At 42.3% G+C, this 15,361-nt stretch overlaps 2 protein-coding genes and 1 pseudogene across 2 annotated transcripts; 2 read left to right on the plus strand and 1 right to left on the minus strand.

Moving 5' to 3' along the window:
• Positions 1–935: 935 nt before the first annotated feature.
• LOC139422383 (uncharacterized) lies at positions 936–2,805 on the minus strand (annotated as a pseudogene).
• A 1,641-nt stretch (positions 2,806–4,446) lies between these two features.
• Positions 4,447–8,173, plus strand: LOC139423193 (uncharacterized). The gene is made up of 4 exons (XM_071174923.1): positions 4,447–4,711; positions 4,802–4,936; positions 5,138–5,425; positions 7,383–8,173. Exons 1-4 carry the CDS (start codon positions 4,553–4,555, stop codon positions 7,467–7,469), a joined length of 669 nt encoding a protein of 222 aa, XP_071031024.1. The 5' UTR covers positions 4,447–4,552; the 3' UTR covers positions 7,470–8,173.
• A 197-nt stretch (positions 8,174–8,370) lies between these two features.
• LOC139423192 (MKS transition zone complex subunit 1) lies at positions 8,371–15,082 on the plus strand. The gene is made up of 18 exons (XM_071174922.1): positions 8,371–8,720; positions 8,924–9,045; positions 9,175–9,230; positions 9,326–9,481; positions 9,653–9,750; positions 9,920–10,048; positions 10,177–10,281; positions 10,411–10,519; positions 10,753–10,809; positions 11,006–11,048; positions 11,153–11,215; positions 11,414–11,484; positions 11,574–11,643; positions 13,202–13,309; positions 13,416–13,549; positions 13,649–13,731; positions 13,955–14,052; positions 14,184–15,082. Exons 1-18 carry the CDS (start codon positions 8,644–8,646, stop codon positions 14,285–14,287), a joined length of 1,683 nt encoding a protein of 560 aa, XP_071031023.1. The 5' UTR covers positions 8,371–8,643; the 3' UTR covers positions 14,288–15,082.
• The last annotated feature ends 279 nt before the right edge of the window (positions 15,083–15,361 follow it).

The following is a 15,361-nucleotide window of genomic DNA, read 5'->3' on the forward strand; positions in this document are numbered from 1 at the left end:
ATTGCTACGGCTGGCTTCTGTGTGAAGAAGCAGTGTGGCTTGGCAGGGTCGTGTTTCGGAGGACGCATGGCTCTCGACCTTTGCCTTTCCCAAGTCCGTAGAGGAGTTGCAGCGATGGGACAAACTGTAACTACCAATTGGATGTCACAAAAAAAAATTTAAAAGCACCAAAACATTTGTATAATTAATTGGTCATTGTGCACAGTAAAGAGAAGCCATAAATTACTACATAGTCTAAGTATAGCAAATCAATTATTATGATTTATTTACAATTGCATGTCTTCAAGTTATACTGTTTATTTACAAATAGCTATTTTGCATAAACAACTTGATCAAGTGGTAAAAGTAATGTAACAGGTCATGATGGAACACGTTATTCATTATCAGTAATGGCCTCTCATCTTTTTAAGTGGGAGAACTTGCACAATTGGTGGCTGACTAAATACCTTTTTGCCCCACTGTATCTGATCTAAAAACAATAATCATAAACATTAGTTATGCATTCTGCAATGAGAAAAGCAGTGTTTAATTCGTTCTTTACTGTTTACAGCCAATCATTGTGAGCTGTGGGCAGGACCAAACATCTGGGGATGGAGCATCAATCCAGAGCCTCTCAGCCAGGTCATCTCTGCTATTCCCATAGAGACACAACAGATAGATCAATCTGTTGATTCATATGACCATTTTGGTTGGCTTGGTTGAATTGACAATCATCCATTCAAGATGCTAAAGAATCATATACTATGGAAGGTCCTTGAGAGTAAATGCCAGTGTATTTCTGTCTCCTCAGTCTGGAAGGGTGACTCGGCTGATAAAGAGAATATGATGAGGTGAACTCGTCCATCATGTACTCTGGCTTGCACCCAGCAATCATGTTAATTTTAATGACCTCTCGTCTTGGAGGATAAATGATGCGTCTAGTGCTTTCTCAGTACTCAGGGTGGGTGGACCGTCTTCCTTCTCTATTGATGTAGGGTCATACAGGACATCAATGTTCAGGGGCACAACTTTCATTGGGACAGGGAGACATACCCCCATGAGGGCCATGAGGACGCAGTTGGGTTGGCTGTTTGGACTATTTATCTGACCGGATGGGGAAAAACCCACTTCTAAAACCAAAGTTGTCCCTTGTTCTTATCCAGGACTGATGCTCTAGCATCAGACATGTCTAGAAGTGGGTGCCAGCCCCTTCCGTATGTTTCACCCGAGCAAGATAAGGAGAATGTGTGACACAGTGATGGTAGATTTTCCTAACCAAACATCCCGTTATGTTCAGCATGAGGACTCAACACACATTTAAAGCATATTTGTCACGTTCTGACCTTAGTTCCTTTGTTTTTGTCTTCGTTTTAGTATGGTCAGGGCATGAGTTGGGGTGGGTAGACTATGTTTGTTTTTCTATGTTGGTTTTTGAGTTTGGACTGGTATAGTTCTCAATCAGAGGCAGTTAGTTGTCTCTGATTGAGAATCATACTTAGGTAGCCTTTTTCCACCTGTGTTTCGTGGGTGTTTATTTTCTGTTTTGTGTGTCATCACTAGACAAGACTGTTTCGTTTGTTCGTTCTTCCTAGTTGTTATTTTGTTTAGTGTTCAGTTTTGATTATATTAAATATCATGAACACTTACCACGCTGCACCTTGGTCCTCACCTTCTTCCACCGACGACGGCCGTTACAATATTATTTATTTTTATTTGACCTTTATTTAACTAGGCAAGTCAGTTAAGAACAAATTCTTATTTACAATGACGGCCTACTCTGGCCAAACCCGGACAGAGCTGGGCCAATTGTGCACGGCCCTATGGGATTCCCAATAACGGCCAGATGTGATACAGCCTGGATTCGAACCAGGGACTGTAGACTGAGATGCAGTGCCTTAGACCACAGCGCCACACATAAACATATTACCACTTAACTACACTATAAAGCCCACTTAAAGCTGTGACATACTGCAGTGTATCACAGTTATTTTCAACCACAATAAGGTTGGAGTAAGGATAGAGATCCCCCCTGCTATGATGGGGTTGCAGAGGAAGAGAGTGTGGGACCAAAAGTGTTACTATAACCAGAAACAGCCAGGCCAGGGCTAACATGGGTGATTATGAGAAAGCCCTTAACCATAAGTGAGTACACTGTGGCCATACCCATAAGGGAGGGGGATACAGGAACTAACCCCTCCACTTGATTCTGGGCAGATGCACCAAACAGTACCAGCCACACGATTGTGTGCAACACCCCTGTGTTGATAGAGAGCAGCTGAAACACGAGGAGGAACCAAACAGTGCCCACACTCTTCTCAATCCCACCACAGAGGAGCACCAGAACCCCAATGCTGAGGAGTATATGGGTCTCTGTCTGGTGGTGGAAGGAGTATGTGATGAGCTTGTGTAAAGCAAAGGAAGAGAAGTAGATTAAACGGAAATTATCGGGTTGACAGACATCAGCGGCATTGATGTGTTGTGCTCTAGCTTGCTGCTGTAGCCTACTGGCACCATCTGTTACGTCATTAACGTTAGCTACACGTTGTAGAAAGCTAGATAACGTTACAACAGTCCCATTCAAAGTAGCTAGCTACCGAGCATGATTCTTGAGTTACTCAACCCCTCCTTGCTAACGTACCATGCACCATTGGCAAAAACTGTAGTTCCAAGACTTTAGACATCCTCTGATAAACCGAAATATGTAGTGACTGCAAACAAAACTGATGATACTATAACGACAGCAACAATGTCACTTGGTAGCCTGAACTCAGGAGTAAAACTCTTGAACCTCTGAACCACATCTTTCTAAACTATTCGGGTGATCATGTTGATGCTCAGTACAGTGCATACTTGTCAAACTACTAGAGGATAATCAAGCACAATACAAAATGTCAGTAACGACACCTTTCCTCCAATATTGCACAACACTTTAGCCAAGACTTGAGAAGCTAGCTTGCTAAACCAAAACAAATGTACTGAACTTCCGCATTTGGATTAATCACTTTCACAACTACAAAGATACTGTTGCGCAGATCATGAAGTGCGTTAAAGGCAGTGCTGCATTTAAAGACACTTCCTTCCACCTGCTGGCTTGTGCCTAAAATGTGATGACCAAGGAGTCCTCAACAGCTCATGTGAGTTAGATAGAAAGTGAGATATATATATTTGATTGGACAGTTTAATAAAATAATAAAACCCGTTTAATTAAATAAAACGTGTCAGGCCAGGGACAACACAATAAAGTAAACGGCTTCCATTATGGTCCCTTAATGTTACTCAAAGTAAAACAATAATACAACAAAATATTTGGCAAGGAATGGTTTCTTCCTATTGATATCATGTTGGCCTATCTATGTAAAACGTCCAACCAACCATCGATACAACCATTACTCAGTTAGTAAGATATAATAAGCACATCACGTTCGTTATTGAGCTAGAACCAGTTAAAAGATGATCCCACCAGTCCGGCTCCAAACAAGCGTTTTTCTTGTGACGTATTAAGCGCAGTCATAAAGCTGTGACCCAAAATGACGTAACCATGCATTAATTCACTACATAAACGGTGTTCAGATTTGATTTAATCTGTACAATAGTTTTCTTCACTCAGGTTGTTGCAGGTAATCTTTGGCCTTTTGGTGCACCTCCTTCCCAACATATATATATTATATATACATATATAGGGAATAGGGTGCCATTTGGGATGCCAACTTTGTGTGTGTGTCTGTGTGTTAGGATGTGTTTTGAGTCAAATAATTGATGGAAATTTTTCCCCCAGAGAGAAAGATGGATCGTAATGATGAGAGAATCAAAAGAGCTTTAAGACGCCGTCCTTATGTGGTAAATATCAAATATTTCTTTGTTTTGTCCTGTTTTTGTTATATTATCACATTTTAAATTGAGTGTTGTGTTGACAGTTGAAACCAGTGAGGGTGAACACCCCTGATTCCTTGTTGTGGCCAACCGGCAAGGTGCACAGAAGGCCACAGCCTGTAAGTCATATCTGACCTGAAACAAAAACACATACACATTAGTTATGCATTCTGCATGTACAAACTGCAGTTCTCAGAATTAAAGCAAATGCAGATATCCCTATCTAACCTCATTGAATGCTGTCTTGACAGTCTACTTCAGTGCAGACCCCTCAGATCCACAAAAGGCCTGTAAGTCACATTCAAATTCAACCACATAACAGTCCTTATATTATTTATTGATACACAATTCAAGGCCAAAATGAGCAAAGCAGTGTTGAATTCATTCTTTACTGTTAACAGCCAATCATTGTGAGCTATGGGCAGGACCAGACATCTGGGGATGGATGGAGCATCAATCCAGAGCCTCTCAGCCAGGTCATCTCTGCTGTTCCCATAGAGACACAACAGTTAGATCAATCTGTTGATTCATATGGCCATTTTGGTTGGCTTGGTTGAATTGACAATTATCCATTCGAGATCTTTAGCCCCACCCCTAATGTTATGGGAGTTGCATTTATTGCATTTTCAGTTACCCATGTATTACTCACTACTTGCACAACCATGTTGGATTGCCTACATATTCTACATTTCCTTGAGGGTCAATGCCAGTGTATTCTATGGCTGCCATGAGTACATGCCTTTCTCTGTCTCCTCAGTCTGGAAGGGTGACTCGGCTGATAGAGAGAAAATGTGATGACGTGATCTCATCCTCCAGTTCTGATGACTTTTCCATCTACTCCTTCACTGACTGTGAATCTGAGGTAAAAGAGTTGTACCCTACGGTCCATGTCTTTGTTGAGTGACATCACTGGGAGGAGGATGGTCTCTGACTAGTTGACTCTGATACACAGTGTGATGATGAGGATCATGAAAGGAGGACACCAAAGCTGAAAGTTGAGAATGGAAAGGTGACAAAGCTTGATGTGAGGGATATGGACCAGGATGATGATCTGTCTCTCCACTCCTTCGATGAGTCAGACTTCCTGGTAAGTTCTGCATATTAAATATTTTTGGGGGATTGGAAATGATGCAGACAATTACTTATTGAGTGTAGTCATGTATCTGCAATGTGTATAGAGTAGTTATAAAGTATTTCTACAGATTGTGTTGAACATAGCACTTGATATGATATGTTACTTTCTGATATGTTACTTCCTGATATGTTACTTTACTTTCTGGTCCTACAGAGCCCAGGGAAGGTCTCAGGTCCTGTATCTGTCAAGAATGGCCTCTCTCCTCTTATGACCTCAGCACACCGGACACTGGCTGAAGCCCTACGGGCCCTGCCCTCTGCTGTAGGCTCTCCCTACCCAGTAAATGTTCCAAGGCCTCGGACTCCTCTCAACCCTGTCATTATCGCTCTGCCCCGAACAGAGAACTTCCCATACCGCCACAGCCCTCGCCTGGCTCCCATCACCAACCTGAGTGAGACCGGCAGGAAGCTGCTCCAGGAAATGGCTGGAGTGGCCCCACAGGTGAGAGGAAATACAAGAAGGGAATATTGGCCGTAAGTCCTTCTATAGTATAGTATAGTATAGTATAGCTCTAGGTATAGTAGCTCAAGAGAAGAGAAAACCCATAAACTTACATTACTTTATCTCCTTGTCCAAAATATTCAGGAAGGGAAGGTCAATAAGAAAAAGAAGGGCAAGGCCAAAAAGGAATTGAAGCAAGAGAAGGCCAGTAAGATGCAACAGATGGGAAATGTTGGAGGAAGTAAGGAGGAGGACAAGAAAGAGGAAAAGAAGAGTCTGAGGAAGAGGTGAGGAAATAGAGGAGGGAGAAGTGGAACATAACCAGGGAATACTAGACTAGAGAATTATAGCAATAGAATGAGGTAGCAGAGAAAGAGCAGCTATCTGATGTGTAAGTGCAAACTTAAGCAATAAGGCACGAGGAGGTGTGATATATGGCCAATATATCACGGCTAAGGGCTGTTCTTAAGCACGACGCAACACGGAGTGCCTGGATACAGCCCTTAGCCATGGTATATTGGCCATATACCACAAACCCCCGAGGTGCCTTATTGCTATTATTAACTGGTTACCAACTTAATTAGAGCAGTAAAAATACATGTTTTGTCATACCCGTGGTATACGGTCTGTTATAAACTGGGTGGTTCGAGCCCTGAATGCTGATTGGCTGACTGCAAACTCTCCTTCCAGACTCATATCAAACATCTCCAATCGAAAATCAAATCAAGAGTCGGCTTTCTATTCCGCAACAAAGCCTCCTTCACTCACGCCGCCAAGCTTACCCTAGTAAAACTGACTATCCTACCGATCCTCGACTTCGGCGATGTCATCTACAAAATGGCTTCCAACACTCTACTCAGCAAACTGGATGCAGTCTATCACAGTGCCATCCGTTTTGTCACTAAAGCACCTTATACCACCCACCACTGCGACTTGTATGCTCTAGTCGGCTGGCCCTCGCTACATATTCGTCGCCAGACCCACTGGCTCCAGGTCATCTACAAGTCCATGCTAGGTAAAGCTCCGCCTTATCTCAGCTCACTGGTCACGATGGCAACACCCATCCGTAGCACGCGCTCCAGCAGGTGTATCTCACTGATCATCCCTAAAGCCAACACCTCATTTGGCCGCCTTTCGTTCCAGTACTCTGCTGCCTGTGACTGGAACGAATTGCAAAAATCGCTGAAGTTGGAGACTTTTATCTCCCTCACCAACTTCAAACATCAGCTATCTGAGCAGCTAACCGATCGCTGCAGCTGTACATAGTCTATTGGTAAATAGCCCACCCATTTTCACCTACCTCATCCCCATACTGTTTTTATTTATTTACTTTTCTGCTCTTTTGCACACCAATATCTCTACCTGTACATGACCATCTGATCATTTATCACTCCAGTGTTAATCTGCAAAATTGTAATTATTCGCCTACCTCCTCATGCCTTTTGCACACATTGTATATAGACTCCCCCTTTGTTTTCTACTGTGTTATTGACTTGTTAATTGTTTACTCCATGTGTAACTCTGTGTTGTCTGCTCATACTGCTATGCTTTATCTTGGCCAGGTCGCAGTTGCAAATGAGAACTTGTTCTCAACTAGCCTACCTGGTTAAATAAAGGTGAAATAAAAAAAATAAAAAATATCAGACCGTATACCACAGGTATGACAAAGTATTTAATTTTACTGCTCTAATTACGTTGTAAACCAGTTCATAATAGCAATAAGAAACCTTGGGGGTTTGTGGTATATGGTCAATATACCACGGCTAAGGGCTGTATCCAGGCACTCCGTGTTGTGTTGTGAGTAAGAACAGTCCTTAGCTGTGGTATATTGGCCATATACCACACCCCCTCGTGCCTTTTTGCTTAAATATACCACGTCTTTCAGCCAATCAGCTTTCAGGGATCGAACCACCCAGTTTATAATACTATTTATTTTCCTGTGGTTTTTGATTGACAGGTTTCTTCAGTGGCTGCTGCCCAAACTGAGATGTTCAAAGAAATAATGGCCAACTATTACTTCTACCACACACACACACACACATAGAATTTGAGTATTGGTTATTCCTACAACACACACAAACGTAATTTCAGAGACAGGAACTATGATTAGCAAAATACATATATTGGTTTCATTCTTATATTTTGAGACATGCAGCATTATTTAAAAAATATTGATCCCCATACAGCCTATGATAATGAGTTGGATTGACATGCTTAGGCCTGAAAATATAGCCAGGAGAAGCAGGGTCAACACCTCTACTCATGTCATAAGTGCCATGACATCTTTAGTAACCACAGAGAGAGAGATAAGACCTCTGTCTCCACAGTCTCATCCAAAGGACAGCACCAACCTTAGGGCAGTGTCACTGGTATTGGGGTCTTAGGTCTCATTTGGACAAAGGGAAGAGAAGAGGCCCTTTACTGGTCTCCTTGAAATATCTGGTCTCCCACACAGAAATGGAAATCTACACCTGTTTAGACCCTGGAGGATATGGCTTCAGATGAAAGACAGCAGAGATGCAGAACGTAAAAGGTTCAAACACATTGATATGCAAATTCAGGACCATTGTACACTGAATGAAGCATGCATCTGGTCTGAAGCATGTCAAAAGAGTAGAAATGAACTGGGACTGGAGGAATACATCACATTTAAACTAAATTAGCATGTATCTGATGTAGCTACACTCATCTGTACTTGAATTGTGCTGTTTGAAACGTTAATTTCCAATAAAGCTTTTTAAATTCCAATTATTTGTGTCAGACAGATTTTTGTCTAAATTAATTACATCAGGGGTTGTTAAACTTTTTACATCAAGGGAATATTATTGTACTGATATTATCTTACCTGTTATCACTGGGGGGGGGGGGGGGGGGGGGGTTTATTCTGCTGCTCTGGACTGTATCCCACGGTAGGTGGCGGTAGTGAACCAATAAATAGTTGTATTGCTCGCCAGAAACCCAACCAGGCTGGCAGACAGTTGTTACCATGCAACGAGCAGACGCTTGTGAAAAGTACTAGCTACAAAATTGGCTAGCTAGTAAATTGCCTGCTGCAAACCATCTTTCTTCTAGATACATAGCGCGCGTGTGTATGTTGCTAGTTAAGCTAACGTTAGCTTCCTATTTAGCTAAGAATAATATTTATTAAGCCACCAACTGCAGCATAGCTAGCTAACCTAGCTAGCAAGCATCAATACATAAGTTCCCAACGTAACAACATGGCAGACGGCTGGAGCACTGACACGGGAGAAGCTGTCTATCGTTCCCGGGATGCTGTCAAAAACCTTAAAATAAAGTAAGTTGGCGTTTGTTTGGCTTTTAGTCCTTGCATTGCCATACAAGCAAGACACTGTCGTTAGCTAACGTTAGCTCTCAAAGCAGATGATGATAAACACCCAGTATATTGCTTGACCTGATCCCTGAGTTTGCCATGAAAACATGGCATTTAGCTAGCTAGAATCCTGTTTACTTTGTTTATATTTACAATGGTGTTTACAGGATCCGTATTCAGAGAGTCACCTCCACAGCAGCCCTCTCCCAACACCTTCAGCAGCAGGTTTGGACTCAACAGGAGAGGGGAGGCATTGAGCTGGACACCCTCAACTCACAGTCTCAATCAGGTATTAACACTGTTTTGAAACAGAAAGATGATGTGAAAAATAAAGATGATGTTAGATGCTTCTTAGTTGAGTAGATGTTATTTTCGTGGTGGCTAGATATGGACCACAACATCTTGGTTTTGTTTTCAGCTGGAGATGATGATGAGGAGTTAGTGGTAGGCTGGCAGGAGAAGCTGTTCAGTCAGGTAGGTCCTCTACCAGTGTCCTTATAACAGATAAGACTTTACTGTTTAGGATAGTTTGATGTTGCATGGTAAGGTGCGTGTGTGTGTGTGTGCAGTATGAAGTGGATTTGTTCCAGAGTGAGTCAGTATGCCAGACTCCACTGGAGAGACAATACCACACAGAGATCATGGCTCAGGAGCGGACCAGGGGCAGACGGAACCGCAGGATTTTTACCTACACCGATTTTGACCGCTTCACCAATTGGGAAGGGGTGAGTTTCTACTGATTCTCCATTTCATTAATGTTTTTCAAAACAATCCATCCTGGACAGATGTAATTCCTCAAGAGGAGTGGGTTGTCCAGTATTGTAGTAGCATTTACTTAATTTCTGTCCCAAAGAAACGTAATTGTTTTAAAGCTGTTTTTGATGTACTCACTACAGCATTCCCAGAGTATGGTGACGCAGTTCAAGTCCAACCCTACTTTCCTGGCAGAAAGGATGGCCAATGTCAGACACAGACGACAGGACAGACGCCCAGTGTAGGTCCCTGTTACTCACCAAAGTGAATTATTATTATTAAAGTGAATGAAATTGAACCAACATTGAAGCATGATGTGCTGTTTTGAAGACAAACAGTGTACCGGTATGTTCACATTACACCATACCCTTGTATGCAAAATGTGTTTGTGGTATTCTGTTGGTCTGCAGTGACAGCACCATCCCCAAGTCCAGGCTGATTACCTGGGAGCCCTCGGAGGACTTTGTGAAGACCAGCCACATGGTCAACACACCTGTACAGACCATGCACATCATGGGGGACCTGGGACCACCGGGGAAGTGAGTAGAACAAGGGGAAAAACCACTATGTAGCCTATACACTTATTACACTGCTTTATATGTAATAACTTTGAAGTAGATTCCAATTCAGGCATTGAAAAGTGGCATTTTATTCTTGTATTTCTCAGACTTGGCCAAAAGGAGAAGGAATGCTTGTTGTGCACAATAAGAGCAGATGGAAATGGAGTGGTTACCATCAAACCAGACTTCAACCAAGCCAAGGAGCCCTACAGGCAAGTGACCCGCACCCGCTGAAGTCAAAATGTTTTACCCCTAGCTCAAGTAAGGGTCACTGACTTGGTAGCAGAATACATACAGTACAAGTCATGGACTGTGTTATGATGCTGTGTGTTTGTGCCCAGAGTTGAGACGGAGGGGGAGAAGAGGGAGGTGTGGCGTCTAACCCTGGAGAACGTGTCAGAAGGCATCAGACCAGAGGAGAAGGAACGGGAACAGCGCATGTATAAAGATGTGAGTGACTGAGTGTGTAGTGTTATTCACTGTTGGTGCACTGTAACAATACTTGTATTATAGTTCATCCCAAAATCAAAACTTGGAAGATGTTTTTGTATCCCAAAGTGGCCTCATGTCAGATTTGTCCTTATGCATGTACATACAGTACACTGATGAAATATTATTATAGCCTTTCAGGCAGGTTAGAGTCTTTTCTATGACGATGACCTCCTCTCTTTTTCTCCTTTCAGCTTTATGTACGTCATAAAGACTACCTCAACAGCTTGGTTGGCCAGGACTTTGAAATGGTATGTATGTAGTCTGTGACAGATCCTTAACATAAGTTGTTTAATCAGCAAAGGTCACCTGCGGTATTAGCTCAGTATTTGGTCATTCAAATACGCACTAATGCTCAGAAACCCATACATTTCAGGTGTTTTGGTGAAACGCCAAGTCAATGTATGAAATTATGTGATGGATTAAGTCTGTGTTTGTGTCCTTCAGCCACCCCCTGGAATTCTGCGTCTGTTGGTGAATGGAGAAATAGGTCAGTAATGGGAGAGACAGTTATAATATGACTTTTCAATATACTGTATTTTAAAATAGGCACTTCCTTAGGTCTCCTGTAGTGACAATTTCTCTGCTCTCCAGACTCAGCCAAAGGCTTTGAATATGACAACTTATACGTCCACTTTTTCCTGGAGCTGCCCCACAGTGAGTCAAAATAAACGTTCAACTTTATAGAGAAAAATATCCCACTTCTTACACATATTGTCAATATACTGTATTTCTTTTACATCATTTAACTTTGTAAGCTCTATATACAACTAAATTCCTGTCTCTTTAGAGAATATAGCTGGTTGTTTTTAATAAGTTGTTTTCAACTAACCCTACCTTCCCTGTTCTGCCTAGATTGGTCCACTCTGCCATTCCACTCTCTCTCTGGCGTGACTCAGACATGTCGCACAAAGACCATAGGAAAGGTGGGGACATACTTCAGGTCTTCACATTAATCTATGTTCTTATTAGAGACATAGGCAAATATCTGAACATGCTTTTATTATGCTTGCAGGACGACGTGGCTTTCTTCAGCTACCCATTCAGCTTTGAGGCATTCTTCAGGAGAGAGGATGAGACAGAGGGTGAATTTGCATTGTAATTCCCTCTTTCCACATTTTGTTACGTTTCAGCCTTAATCTAAAATGGATGAAATATTTTTTCCCCTAATCGATCTACACACAATACCCCATAATGACAAAGTGAAAACCGATCCTATGCATATCCTTTGCTATGAGACTCGAAATTGAGCTCAGTTGCATCCTGTTTCCATTGATCGTCCTTGAGATGCTTCTACAACTTGATTTGAGTCCTCCTGTCGTATATTGAATTGATTGGACTTGATTTGGAAAGACACACACCTGTCTATATAAGGTCCCACAGTTGACAGTGCATGTCAGAGCAAAAACCAAGCCATAAGGTGGAAGGAATTGTCCGTAGAGCGCCGAGACAGGATTGTGTCGAGGCACAGATCTGGGGAGGGTACCAAAACATTTCTGCAGCATTGAAGGTCCCCAAAAACACAGTGGCATCCATCATTGTTAAATGGAAAAAGTTTGTAACCCCCAAAACTCTTCCAAGAGCCGGCCGCCTGGCCAAACTGAGCAATCGGGGACGAAGAGCCTTGGTCAGGGAGGTGACCAAGAACCCTATGGTCACTCTGACAGAGCTCCAGAGTTCCTCTGTAGAGATGGGAGAAACTTCCAGAAAGACAACCATCTCTGCAGCACTCCCCCAATCGGGCCTTTATGGTAGAGAGGCCAGATGGAAGCCACTCATCAATAAAAGGCACATGACAGCCCGCTTGGAGTTTGCACCTAAAGGACTCTAAGAGCATGAGAGACAAGATCCTCTGGTCTGATGAAACCAAGATTCAACTCTTTGGCCTGAATGCCAAGCGTTGAAACCAAGATTCAACTCTTTGGCCTGAATGCCAAGCGTCACGCCTGGAGAACACCAGGCACCGCTCATCACCTGGCCAAGCGTGGCTCAGACTGGGCAAAGGTTAACCTTCCAACAGGACAACGACCCTAAGCACACAGCCAAGACAACGCAGGAGTGGCTTAGCCAAAGCCCGGACTTGAACCTGATTGAACATCTCTGGAGAGACCTGAAATTAGCTGTGCAGCAACGCTCTCCATCCAACCTGACAGAGCTTGAGAGGATCTGCAGAGAAGAATGAGAGAAATTCCCCAAATGCAGGTATGCCAAGCTTGTGGCGTCATACCCAAAAAGACTTGGCTGTAATTGCTGCCAAAGGTGTTTAAACAAAGTACTGAGTAAATAGTTATGTAAATGTGATATTTATTTTTTTATTTTTTTTATTTAGAAACATTTCTAAAGCCCTGTTTTTACTTTTTCATTATGGGGTATTATGTGTAGATTGATGAGGGGGGAAAACGATTTTATCCATTTTAGAATAAGGCTGTAACATAACAAAATGTGGAAAAGGTGAAGGGGTCTGAATACTTTACAAATGCACTATTATATTGTATTTGTATCAAAATAAATATTTTGTTTATATTGTATTCCTAAACATAATTATTGTATTTGTGCCAGGCGTTTTCAGGGCTCCATGCATTTTATCACAACATTTCTTCATATGGCATTTCTTTCATTTTCCTGCTAATTATTTTGTCATAGAATCCCTCCCCCAATGGCCAGTTCTGTACTTCAAAGTCCTCTCCCTGGACTTCTGGCAGCGCTACAGAAATGAAGGCTATGGCTACCTGGTCATTCCTTCCACCCCTGGTAAGATGTGTATAGAGCATGGTGCTGTTCAATGACAGTCGGAATTGTTTTCTGAAAGTAGCTTAAATGATGATCTACTCTGGCTGTGTGTGTCTGTATCCCATAGGCAAGCATACAATAACATGTCATACGTGGAGACCGCTCCAGACGGGAACAGTGTCAGAACTGAGACGCTTCTTCATTGGTGGATCCCCTGAGCTGGAGGACTACAGTTACGTCAGAGTCCCAGGAACCTTCAAGGTACAATGAAAATACTGCAATTCTCTGAATAAAGTCCTGAAAACACCGACTTCGAAGATAAGTATTTAAATACAAGTCTAGCTAACACTGTCTGTGTAGGGAGAGCGGCTGAGTCGCTTTGGCTTCCGCACACAGACCACAGGCAGCGTCACCTTCAACCTCCATTGTATCCAGCACGCCAGGTGAGTCTGGTTTAAGTCAAGACTTTCTGTTGGTTGCACAGATGAAAATACCACATTGAATATTTACAGATTATTTATGAGGGGTCTACAGTATTATGTTCTTTTGGTATGGGGTAAAGCAGCAGAATGAAAAAGGTTCAGACTTCTAGAGATCTGGATTCTTTCCATTTGGGCCATATTTTCTGTTGTTTGTTTGACATCACTCTGCTTGTCTTTTGTGAAGGGCATTTGTTGATGCCAGCACCCTGAAGAAGAGGAGGCAGAGTGTTCTAGACCAGCTGGGAGGCTTCAGTCAGCAAGGTTCTGTCTATAATGTCCTGGGTAAGGAATGTAATGTCCAAATACAAATCATTGAGAAAGAATAACAAAATGTCAAGATGCTGGTACACAATATGCTGAGTGAAAGAAAATAAGTAGTCTGGTAAACAATCGATTTGTGCTCTAATTGGCAGAGGCATTCCAGAGGGCCAGGAGACGGATGCAGGAGGCCAGAGAGAGTCTTCCCAGAGACCTCATAAACACTACAGCCCAACAAAACTCTGAGTCCACTGCATAGACACGTACATGGTTTACATACAGTAGGCAGCACAGTATTCACCTGTAAGAAAATGCTGAGGAAATTCCATCTCCCTGTTCAACAGCCGTCTGTTTTTGTTCTGTAATTTTGTAATTATTACTATGCATGTACACTTGTATAGACTGAATATATCAAACATTAGGAACACCTTGGACCACCCCCCTTTTTTACCGAGACAGTCTAAATTCGTCGGGGCATGGACTCTATAAGGTGTTGAAAGCATTTCACAGGGATGCTGGCCCATGTTGACTCCAATGCTTTCCACAGTTGTGTCAAGATGGCTGGATTTCATTTGGGTGGTGGACCATTCTTGATACACACTGGAAACTGTTAAGCGTGAAAAACCCAGCAGCGTTGCAGTTCTTGACACAAACCAGTGCACCTGACACTACCATACACCGTTCAAAGGCACTTAAATGTTTTTGTCTTGCCCATTCACAATCTGAACGGTACACAAATACGATCCATGTCTCAATTATCTCCAGGCTTAAAACTTCTTCTTTAACCTGTCCCCTCCCCTTCATCTACACAGATTTGAAGTGGATTTAAAAGTAACATCAATAAGGGATCCTAGCGTTCACCTTCATTCACCTGGTCAGTCTATGTCATGGAAAGAGTAGGTGTTCTTAATGTTTTGTATACTAATTTTCTATGTGCTTCTGATACAGTATTTTAAGAGCGACTTTATAGCGCGGTGTCAGATGATAAAGTATTTTCCATGTCTTGTTATCATAGTTTGTCAATTGATTTTATAATAAAACTGAGATATACCTATTTTAGATTCACATCTTTAAAAAGTAAAATGTCTTTGAGGCTTTCTATACCTTCTTTTCCCATGTTTTATATGAAACATTACTCTGCTATCATTTAGTCAAATACATGTTTACCTTTGGGAGAAATGAGATGAGCACAGGTCTACCTAGTAAAGTCCAGGTTGTATCAAGCCTGTACTGGCATAAGATGAGACTCGTCACTCTTCTCCTCTCTCCTCTTTTCACCCTATGGTGTGTGCAGCTCACTGCTGAGCGTGCCTCAATCCCATGTGTAGCAAAG

This window comes from Oncorhynchus clarkii, chromosome 12 (assembly GCF_045791955.1).
Source record: "Oncorhynchus clarkii lewisi isolate Uvic-CL-2024 chromosome 12, UVic_Ocla_1.0, whole genome shotgun sequence".
Lineage (NCBI taxonomy): Eukaryota > Metazoa > Chordata > Actinopteri > Salmoniformes > Salmonidae > Oncorhynchus > Oncorhynchus clarkii.

What these genes read in the sequence shown, in the direction of transcription:
- LOC139423193 (XM_071174923.1), top strand. Translation starts at nt 4,553, where the DNA reads ATGCCAGTGTATTCTATGGCTGCCATGAGTACATGCCTTTCTCTGTCT. An exon ending in TCGATGAGTCAGACTTCCTG is followed by an intron (nt 4,937 to 5,137) that starts GTAAGTTCTGCA and finishes CTGGTCCTACAG; the next exon opens with AGCCCAGGGAAGGTCTCAGG. An exon ending in TGGCTGGAGTGGCCCCACAG is followed by an intron (nt 5,426 to 7,382) that starts GTGAGAGGAAAT and finishes TTTGATTGACAG; the next exon opens with GTTTCTTCAGTGGCTGCTGC.
- LOC139423192 (XM_071174922.1), top strand. Translation starts at nt 8,644, where the DNA reads ATGGCAGACGGCTGGAGCACTGACACGGGAGAAGCTGTCTATCGTTCC. An exon ending in CGACAGGACAGACGCCCAGT is followed by an intron (nt 9,751 to 9,919) that starts GTAGGTCCCTGT and finishes GTTGGTCTGCAG; the next exon opens with TGACAGCACCATCCCCAAGT. An exon ending in TTTCCTGGAGCTGCCCCACA is followed by an intron (nt 11,216 to 11,413) that starts GTGAGTCAAAAT and finishes TGTTCTGCCTAG; the next exon opens with ATTGGTCCACTCTGCCATTC.